Source organism: Rhinoderma darwinii, chromosome 8 (genome assembly GCF_050947455.1).
Source record: "Rhinoderma darwinii isolate aRhiDar2 chromosome 8, aRhiDar2.hap1, whole genome shotgun sequence".
NCBI classification, from domain to species: Eukaryota; Metazoa; Chordata; class Amphibia; order Anura; family Rhinodermatidae; genus Rhinoderma; species Rhinoderma darwinii.
Genome location: NC_134694.1, coordinates 11,646,614 through 11,658,255, shown reverse-complemented (window position 1 = coordinate 11,658,255; position 11,642 = coordinate 11,646,614). Strand labels below are relative to the sequence as shown.

The 11,642-nt window shown below is 41.0% G+C and overlaps 1 protein-coding gene across 1 annotated transcript in view; it reads right to left on the bottom strand.

Moving 5' to 3' along the window:
* Window positions 1-10,523: 10,523 nt before the first annotated feature.
* FAM163B (family with sequence similarity 163 member B) overlaps window positions 10,524-11,642 on the bottom strand; it is a 49,957-nt gene continuing 48,838 nt past the window's right edge. The window contains exon 3 of the mRNA XM_075835085.1: window positions 10,524-11,409. Coding sequence (XP_075691200.1) covers window positions 11,026-11,409 — 384 coding nt within the window. The 3' untranslated portion in view covers window positions 10,524-11,025. The remainder of the gene's footprint in view (window positions 11,410-11,642) is intronic.

Below are 11,642 nucleotides of genomic sequence, written 5' to 3'. Positions count from 1 at the left end.
TAATTTTATCAGAGAATTTTACCATGGATGGTTGGCCCCTGGCGTTACCGCTATTGCAGAAGCTCATAAGGCCAGCCAAACAATCACGTATGATAACGTTCGTCAATAGCCGGGAGCCCAGGGGTCATCCAGTTTGACCTCTAACGCATTCCTCATATGGAGAGAAGTATAGCTATTGTTCAGATGAACTTGTAATATGAAGGTGTATACTTTTAGAATAATGTATCCATACATATAACAGTTATTATTATGAGCTGTACAGAATTATAATCTTATTATAGACTGACTAATCTAAGGGTCAAACCCCCGATGTGCATCTTGAAGGCAACATCTCAATGAAACCTCACAGTCCCCAAGACTAACTTTCGGCTACCCAGTACTCTTTTTTTTAACATTCCAGTTACCCACCCTAATGCGTCTTGGTTGATTATAGTGAAACTGATGGGCACAACACACTAGGTATACCTAGACTTATAGTGAAGCATTCATTTATTAAAAATCTTAGATCCCCTGCGATCAGCTGTAATCTATGAGCAGCAAGTGTTCAGTTTCTCTGCAGCGCCGCCACAGGGGAAATGAAGCATTACACAGTTCCCATTTAAATCAATAGGCTGTTAGTGTAATGAATGGATGTGCCAGGTCGTCCAGAGCAATAAACGTTCTTGGTAGCAACACTCCACTTTGGCTAATAGATGAGGGTCCTTAATGTGGAACACCCCCCGTATTAACTCAAAATTCCCCTATTAGAGTTTTTATAAATGGGTTTCCTATATCAGACAATCCCTTTAAACACTACAACTTTGACCAGTATTGTTTAAGTTTTAACTTTTTAACCCATTTGTGAAGTCTGCTTCTCTACTCCAGTGTCCCCATGACAACACTTCCTTTCCCTTTCGTTGTAGAGATATTTAGTGGATCCAACTTAACCTCTACATCAATGTCAAGTTCTAGATACTAGTTGAAATAGTGATGGTATGTGCACATTGATATTAACATTGGTGTGGAAAAGTTGTCATGGGGACAATGAAGAAGAAAAGCTGCAGATTTTTAGAATATATCTTTAATAAATCCTATCTCCACAAAGAAATTAGGCAGCGGAAAAAAGATTTTACACCTTTAATTTAAATTTTTTTTTTACATTTGTGTATTGCCTCCAAGATACATTCTAAAGGGGGACATATGACAACTCGGATGTATCTAAAATTTTCATCTTAGCTTTTTGTTAAAGGAATTTGCCTGCACTTTGTATCTGAGCGGAACAAGCTTTAATTGCAGTATATTTGTCTTCACTTTGCTCACATGTAATCGTCCTTTATGGTAACTTCTGTGTACATTGTAATAAACATTGGTATTTATAATATTCTGCCATTTTTCTTGATTTCATAATAAGCGTCTTATAGAGCCCATACCATAATGTGGCTATAGAGCCCATACCATAATGTGGCTATAGAGCCCATATCATAATGTGGCTATAGAGCCCATTTCATAACGTGGATATAGAGCCCATATCATAATGTGGCTTTAGAGCCAATATCATAACATGGCTATGGAGCCCATATCATAACGTGGCTATGGAGCCCATATCATAACGTGGCTATGGAGCCCATATCATAACGTGGCTATAGAGCCCATATCATAACGTGGCTATAGAACCCATATCATAACGTAGCTATGGAGCCCATATCATAACGTGGCTATAGAGCCCATATCATAACGTGGCTATGGAGCCCATATCATAACGTGGCTATAGAGCCCATATCATAATGTGGCTATAGAGCCCATATCATAACGTGGCTATAGAGCCCATATCATAACGTGGCTATAGAGCCCATATCATAACGTAGCTATGGAGCCCATATCATAACGTGGCTATAGAGCCCATATAATAACGTCGCTATAGAGCCCATATCATAACGTGGCTATAGAGCCCATATCATAACGTGGCTATAGAGCCCATTTCATAACGTGGATATAGAGCCCATATCATAATGTGGCTTTAGAGCCAATATCATAACATGGCTATGGAGCCCATATAATAACGTGGCTATGGAGCCCATATCATAACGTGGCTATGGAGCCCATATCATAATGTGGCTATAGAGCCCATATCATAACATGGCTATAGAACCCATATCATAACGTAGCTATGGAGCCCATATCATAACGTGGCTATAGAGCCCATATCATAACGTGGCTATGGAGCCCATATCATAACGTGGCTATGGAGCCCATATCATAACGTGGCTATGGAGCCCATATCATAACATGGCTATAGAGCCCATATCATAATGTGGCTATAGAGCCCATATCATAATGTGGCTATAGAGCCCATATCATAACGTGGCTATAGAACCCATATCTATAGGCTACTATACTTACATAGAGGGTCATAAACTTTTCCCCAAAAATGGTGATACTTTGCGTGCATCCTCAAGCAAAAAATAGTGTCAGCCTATACATAACGTATGCATTGCTCACCATTGGTAAAAGAGATAGCACTGCAAGCATGACATCAGCCCCATCATGAACACTCTGGAAGGAAGACTGAAGGAGGGTATCCACAAGGTGCCCTTTATTTTTATCTAAATAGGTACACAATTAATTTCTTGATATCATTTTATAGCGGTCTCCTTTTTCTTATACAGAGCTTCAAATCCCCTGCATAGAGATAAATGATAACATTATGGCTGGCTGTAGCAACCACTAGGGGGAGCTTAGAAGTTTATTGTATACATTGAACTCCATAATAAGACAGTATGCAGTAAGCTTCCTCTAGTGGTGGTGGCAGGCAACTAGAATTTTACTATTTAACTCTCTAAACAGGGGATATGGAGCTCTGTATCAGAAAAAAATTAAGCTCAACCGATATAAAGATATTTTGATAAAATAACCTGCACAGAATGTTGGACCTAAAAAATGACATAATGATAAAAGGCGGAGATTCACATTGAATTAGTCTATCCGGGATAGGATAGAAAATCCTGACATAAAACACTACACAAAATCAGTTTTTACAAAATCACCAAATAGTAATTTATTTCAATTCATTGTCTGAGTGAGTCCTGAAATATCCTACAATAGATTAACAATGTGCCTTTTATTTATTGTTGTGAAACATGAATTTTTGCAAATATGTAGAAATAATTATATAGAGAACAAAGAGAATAAAAGCAAGCAATAACCAAATGGCAAGAACATAATATCAAAATGCTTCAGTTGTCTACACAAGATGGAAGCAGAAATGTTGTGGGCTGTAGCAAGATTCCCAAGAATGTAGTCTCCTATACATCACTGGGGAAAAAGCCAATCATTAGGAAACAAGGACTTTACCAAGTATGTGAATGTGGAGCTTGTCCTATTTTTCTTAACCAGAGATATCACAAGTTAAGTTTATCCATGGTTTAATTACCAGAGATATAATTGAGAACACAGCTTATCTATTCTCTAGAAACCAGAAGAACCATGAGAGTGCAGCCTATCTATTCTCCAGCAACCAGAAGAACCACTGAGAGTGCAGCCTATCTATTCTCTAGCAACCAGAAGAACCACTGAGAGTCAGGCCTATCTATTCTCCAGCAACCAGAAGAACCACTGACAATGCTGCCTATCTATTCTCCAGCAACCAGAATAACCACTGAAAGTGCAGCCTATATATTCTCCAGCAACCAGAATAACCACTGAAAGTGCAGCCTATATATTCTCCAGCAACCAGAAGAACCACTGAGAGTGCAGCCTATCTATTCTCCAGCAACCAGAAGAACCATGAGAGTGCAGCCTATCTATTCTCCAGCAACCAGAAGAACCATGAGAGTGCAGCCTATCTATTCTCCAGCAACCAGAAGAACCACTGAGAGTGCAGCCTATCTATTCTCCAGCAACCAGAAGAACCACTGAGAGTGCAGCATATCTATTCTCCAGCAACCGGAAGAACCACTGAGAGTGCAGCATATCTTTTTCTCCAGCAACCAGAAGAAAAATGAGAGTGCAGCCTATCTATTCTCCAGAAACCAGAAGAACCACTGAGAGTGCAGCATATATATTCTCCAGCAACATGAAGAACCACTGAGAGTGCAGCCTATCTATTCTCTAGCAACCAGAAGAACCACTGAGAGTGCAGCATATCTATTCTCCATCAACCGGAAGTACCACTGAGAGTGCAGCATATCTATTCTCCTGCAACCGGAAGAACCACTGAGAGTGCAGCCTATCTATTCTCCAGAAACCAGAAAAACCACTGAGAGTGCAGCATATATATTCTCCAGCAATATGAAGAACCACTGAGAGTGCAGCCTATCTATTCTTCCAGCAACCAGAAGAACCACTGAGAGTGCAGCATATCTATTCTCCAGCAACCAGAAGTACCACGGAGAGTGCAGCCTATCTATTCTCTAGCAACCAGAAGAACCACTGACAATGCTGCCTATCTATTCTCCAGCAACCAGACGAACCACTGAGAGTGCAGCCTATCTATTCTCTAGCAACCAGAAGAACCACTGAGAGTGCAGCCTATCTATTCTCTAGCAACCAGAAGAACCACTGAGAGTGCAGCCTATCTATTCTCCAGCAACCATAAGAACCACTGACAATGCTGCCTATCTATTCTCCAGCAACCAAAAGAACCACTGACAATGCTGCCTATCTATTCTCCAGTATATTCCTTAGGAACCTGCAGCATAACTAAGAGCTATAACTATCCATTCATTGGAAACACAACTGAAGTTTCAATATCAATAAGTGTAGTCTATCCCTGCACTAGGAACCAGATATATTGGGTGCAGCATCTATCGGGTAGGGCCCAAGACATCATTCAAAGTGTACCTTATCTATTGACTAAGAACTATAGACATTACTGAAATTATTATAGCCTATAATATATATTCACTAGTCACCAGAGATATCACTGATAAGGCTGAATATCCATTCTATATATGGCAGATATGTCATTTAGAGAGCAGTTTATATGGTAGGGTTCAGGAATATCAATGAGCGTGTAGCCTATTCAGTGAGCCAAAGACAATACAGTGTATCCAATATTGTCAGAGCCATTGACACCCCTGAAGGTACCAATCCACTCGGATCCAGACCCATACTTGAGTTTAGCCTATTGATGCACTAGGAACCAGAGATATACGGTAGCTAAAAGTAGATTATTCCCTAGGTACTGGTGACATCACTGAAGCAGCTTTGGCCCCACCAATGCTCCTAATGAACGGGCATATGACACCATCCCAAAAATTATCTTCTTCCACCATGTAGAGGCAAGATATATACCATAAAAGCCACAGAGATCTTTATAAAGCTTGCACAAATGATAAACCTGCTAAAATAGAAAATGCACAATTCATGTTCCTGAGCAAACAGCGAGACTGCGAACAAGTCAGACACTCCGAACGCGACCTCCATTTAGTTTACCTTCACTGACATGAATGAAAGATGCATGAAAGACCATATCAGTTCCATTGTCACATGAGATGGTGGATGTAGCAGAAAAACGACCCATAGCAAGGCGTCAACCATGATACTGTGAAGTTATTCGGCGGTCCGGTGAATTATACATGGGCCTTTCATCAGCTCAGATCATTTGCCGACAGATTCAATGTTTCTGGTTCATGACGTACTGGTAAATGTGAGTAAGAGAAGGGTCAAAGTCCCGTTGTATCAAAACACAACTCCAGGTACTATAGTCACTGTAGAATTGGGATCTAGTCCTTATGTTACTGACACATCCTGCAGAATAATTTGGGAAATAGGACAATTCCATATAGGACAATATTAATAATGATCATTAAAAATATTGCTATGATCACCACTGATCTATGTTTTAATGTACGGCCTATACCCTATTTAAAAAAATTCTCATTTGACTCCATTGGTATCTTACAAGTACTGTATGCTGAATAATTCAGACCCTATGTGTATATTTAAAAAAAAAAAATCCAAAAATGTCCCTAAGAGGTACCATATTATTGCTAAGGTTGTCACTCCTGTGACTTTGCCGCTGAAAAACAGCACATTCCTGGCCTGTTGACTAATGATATGTAGAATATGGGACGTCAATGATTGACCTCAGGTCAACAATTTGTCATTGGGACCAGTTTGAGTGTGATAGACTTTTGGACTTCTTATGACATTGGAGACCGATGACCACAATTGAAATGGCTTGGATCATTATCTATTAGCTGCAACCCAATGAGACCTACAGATGACGTACACTTTAGTTTAGTAAATCTGTCCTGTCTTGTGTTAAAAAAAAATCTCATAAGTATCTCAGGGTCATTGAGATACCAACAGAAGAACTACTTCTCCATCCCTTCCTTATAGCTTCCTGTTAGGAGGGTTGTCTGGTATATAAAACCCCTTCCCAGACAGCGGCTGACCTTCCCATCAGATGATCACACATGGATGTGTCCAAAAATAGGGTAAATAATGGAATTTAAGGGATCTTCAAACTGTCCACTGCTTAACATGGGCGACCTTAAAGAGAACCTGTCACCTCTCCTTACATGTCTGGTTTAGCAAATACTTATATTCCCCATAATATAACGATTCTGAAGCATCTGTTCTTCAGACTTTGTGTTGTACCGTTCCTCTGTTATTCCTCCTACAAATATATAAATTGGACAGTCTGATATTGTCCAATCAATGCTCACAGCTTAGACTGTGTAGGGACACGCCCCTTTGACAAGGGCAATGGTAACATCCAGTTGTTCATTTATTCATACGTTTCTAGGAGGTATAACAGAGGAACGGAACAAGAAAGGATGTTCTAGAATTGTGATTTTATAGAGAATATAAGTATTTACTAAAACAGACACGTCAGGAGACTTAACAGGTCCTCTTTAAAATACTGCAGTGCTACAAATGGGCATTGGGGGTTCGGAGTTAATCCCCCGCCCCACTTTCTAAAATGGAAAGTAGACAGCCTACAACCTATGAGAACCTATGCCAGAACCTCACTATAGGGTTGTATGGTTGGTGCAAGTTACATCTGCATATATTTCTTGCCCAAAAGTGGAGTTCCCAACTTTTTCCAAAAAGTTCCCAACCTTTCCATTGGTAATGGTTTTCCTACATCCCGCTGATGACATCTGATCCCTTTTAGTAAAGACGCCCATGATTTTTTTGACCTAGCATTAGCTAATATCGCACACACACACACACACACACACACACACACACACACACACACAATGACCTTATAAAATATGGTCAAGTCCCACCAAAAATATTTCGTTCCCTCATACTTCATTATTTATGGTCTGAGGAGCAATTTAAAGTTGTCGCCAGACGTTCCTAGGATACCCAAAGCTGGTGATACATGAATAATGGTTATTTCACCCAAATCACCCACTAATTTCAGTAACCATCATCATGTTCATATGTGTGAGGTTGTCACAGCCCCAACCACATCAACCATGACAAGAAAACTTGCCATCTCCTATTCCCTTCTGCCACTACATGGGAGGACGTAAGACAAGGGAAGAGATATTTCTAGAATTTTTTGTAATATAATAAGGCTTTAGATTCAAGATTTCTATAGGGTAGGCAAATTGCTATAGATAAAAAAAAATGGGGCCCAAACCCAGCTAGTCCTATTGCCCTATACAGGAACATAGAAGGGGGTCATACCAGGGGTTTGCCAACTAGGTCTGGACGTGATGGCATGAATCTGCACCAGCAGGGTGCCTCATTTTTGTTTTTTAATATAAGGTCCCCTTGTCCTATGTATGTACTTGTGAGTAAATGGAAAGTCTCCATCCTGCATCTGACACACGTCCTCATTGTCTGGACCTCATGTACTCGGGCCGTCTTGTATTATGGATGACGCTGGTAATTCTGCTCCACATAGTTGTACTGAAGTGTAACTAGAGATTAAAGTGCAAGGAACGTTGAGTGACCTACTATGACATGGACTCCGAATATGAGCGGAATCTATCAAATTCAATAAAGGGGATTTGCCTTAAAGGAGTTTGCCGAGTTAACACTTTCATGTGTCCGTGCTTTTAACCTTGGAATATGATTAAATTTGTAATGCATTTATTGTATGAAAATTGGACCCGTTTCCCGATGCTGGCACGGGGCACATGACTGGTGACGTCACTCTCTTTGCCCCCTCTTTTTACGAGTCGTATACCTATCAAGTGGTCAAACTGTTAAAAGTATCTGCCTGGTAGACGTCACGTCACTAGTGAAGGGCCATGTATTTGCTGTTCTGTTCTACAGCCAGGAACGCGCATGCGCGGTCCCTGCTGTTCTCTCGCTTGTCCGCATGCGCGTTCCTGACTGTATAACAGAACAGCAAATACATGGCCCTTCACTAGTGACGTGCCGTCTACCAGGCAGATACTTTTAACAGTTTGACTACGTGATAGGTATACGGCTGGTAAACAGAGCGGGCAAAGAGAGTGACGTCACCAGTCATGTGCCCCGTGCCAGCATCGGGAAACGGGGCCAATTTTGATACAATAAGTGCATTACAAATGTAATCACATTCCGAGGTTAAAAGCACCGACACATAAAAGTGTTAACTCGGAAAACTCCTTTCAGCATCAGCATTCCCATACTTTATCTTTGGGGACCATAATTAAGACAAGCCGGGCCATAGACATAACATAGCTGTCGGCATAATGATCCATAATTCCAGAGCAGAAAGTGCATGTTGCTCTATGGAGATATGGATTGAATGAGATAAGCGGCTGCCAAACACCACTGGTGCCGCTTATCTCATACAAACAAAGAATCAATGGCCGACTACTCGATTTCTGTGCAAGCTAGGTGACAACTAACCAATCACCCAGCTTTCCAGGCTGCACAAGATCAGGAACAAATAAAACTAATATTAGTTCTAGTTTGAGGCAGTGTCTTAAAGGGCATGTCCATCCAAAAATACTAGAATTATCACATGCTCATGAACGTTCCTGCTCTCATTTTGCACAGTAGATTACTTGTAACAGCAGTAGTTTGTTCTCTAGAGATGCTATTCCTAGTGTAACTGAGGACAGGAAGTTATAGCCATAGTCAGCCATTTTGGTGTCTATAAGGATCCAGTCTGTTGTCACCGAGTCACTGATGAAGCATACATACATGCAGACAATTCCTTCCTCCCTCATTTCTGCCAAACTTGTCTATAATAACGCCTCTTTGTCTAGTTTGATTAGTACATAAGGGGAAGAAACTCCTACATTGAGGGTGGAGCGGCCACATGATAGCCCACAGGCACATGTGATGCTAGAAATGCAGCCCCCGCTAAGTTTCTGTTCAATTAAAGAGGCAGCTGTAAGACACAGGCACAGAAAAAAAGTTAAAAAAATATAAGGCAATTCAAATATATTATTTTAACTGTGCGCCAACCCCCGAGGCACAAATATTGTTGCGCTGGGTCAACCGGTGCAGAAGCTGCTAGCTCATAGCGGGGGGCTCTCGGCATGGGAACCCCTATGATGTCATATGCCCTATATGTCTGCGGAGACTGCCGCTTTAAATGTCATCAAAGGCCCCTAATCCTATAATTGTATAATAGTGCAGGAGCTGATATGACACTTATGGGTGTATATACTATATCTGGAGGTTCACAACACTGGAGATATGTGAGATTAAGTATTGATCATGGGGGGGGCAGGGACTTTTTTTTGACTCTGTATCATATATCTATGTTAATTGGCTGATAACAGAGAACAATAGATTAAAGTGCCGCCGTATAATTACCACAAAGACGGGCGTCGTTTTCCGTATAGGTTTTAATTACTATACAAAGTTCTGGTTCTACTAACTAGCTGACCCACGGACAACTGGTTACAGATTAGCACACAGTATTGCATCTCGGTATTGCACAAGCTGTTCTTCAGCAGCTGAGGCCTTTTTTTTTTTTTTGTCATGGGCTAGAAAAGTGAATGCCAATTTAACCTCTCGTACACCACAGACTCACACCATACATAGCTGATAAAAAATATTCTCATCATCCCTCAAAGTTTGTGAAACCCTCAATATCCTACTGCGGCGTGGAATTAAAAAAATTTAAATATGCAAGAAATTCCTTTAATCCGATATCCGATCTTCGATAATCTGGCATTTCTAAAATAATCTGAAATCTGACAAAACTAGAAGAATAAGCACAGGTAAAGTGATAGCAGCATTTTTTGTGTTTATGGTCATTTTATAGATTTTTCTACGACCATCCGATAATCCAGAACATTTGATAATCTAGTTGTGTTAATATCGGATTAAAGGAATTTCCCTGCATATAGATTTCTACAGATATAGATTATAAAAAACAACCCACTGTATAAATATAGGTTTAGTCGCAGGATATGCCCGGGAGGAGCCATGCGAAATTTTTTTGCGACCTCCTGTCCACGCTAATATATTTTTAACCAGATCTCGGACCCATTGTGTTCTACATACCTATATGTGGAGCTTATTGCTCTTGCACCTTACAAAAATCATCCCCATTTCCCCCGCCCATTGCATAAATATCCAACCACCATTTTCGTCCCGGTGACCGCATCTCATTTGCGCAAAAACCATCCGTGAAAAAGTAAATTTAATATCAAGTCCCATTTTCACATGTAAAAAGTACAACACACAGCATGTCAATGATTATAGTGTACAAATAAAGATTCATTGAAAAAAAAAAAAGGTAATAATCAACTGCGACAAGAACCGTTATTCGTGCCGCCATTTTTGCTTGCCGTGACGTATTCTATATTGATATCTGGTCTATTATATATAAATACATTCATGGTTCAAAAACACTTTGCCGATAATTCAAAAAGCTGAAATACCATTGGTCATGAGATATAAGCATGAATACGAGAGAAGGTGTACTGTGCGTTTTACGTTTCTGGGGGATATTTTTTGCACAATATGAACCACAAGAGGGAGTCAAAGTTTTCCAAAAATTTTAGATGTCTGGTTTCGGGGAAAAAAACAAATGCCGGTGATGATGACGACGACGACGGGAGACGTAAAGAGAAGTGGAACTGCGCGAAGCCAAACATGCCGAGGACAGAAGAGGCGGCGCTGCCCTCACACATCCGTGCTGATACTGCGGCTTCGGGAAAAAGCCTCTCTCATCGCAGTCAAGCGGTTGGGATTGAGAACCTGCAAATTACTCAAATTAACCGGCAGTTCAATTTCTTCCTGGCTGATCGCCTTGTAGGTGATGCGTTCGCCGCCGTTTCGGATCTCGTCCGGTGGGTGCAGGAGGAAAGCTGGCGGTTCATTGTGTGAGCAGCCCTGGCACACGCTCCTGCAGTGCTGATGCTTCTTGTTGTACGGGGAAGCGTAGATGGACGGGCCATTGGCTAATACAACATTCCGGTTGCAATGTACCGGTGGGAAGCGGGAATGGACGGCAAAATCTGGCTCTTCCTCATCCTCTTCCGAGTCCTCCTTCTTGCAGCAGTAATACTGGGAGAATCAAAAACAACATAATGAACACCTCTGCAAAAAATGTAACGGGTTTCTTATTATTGTTCTGTATTAAAGGAACACTCCACAATAACAGATTCACTGTGTTATCTCTGGAGCAGGGCCCGAGGGGGCGAGCATGACCCACTGGTTCAAAATACACCAATCCTTGTGGGAGGGAGTCTCTCTTTGATTTTCTTTGAATCCCTGTGTCATGCCCCGCCCACTCAGGC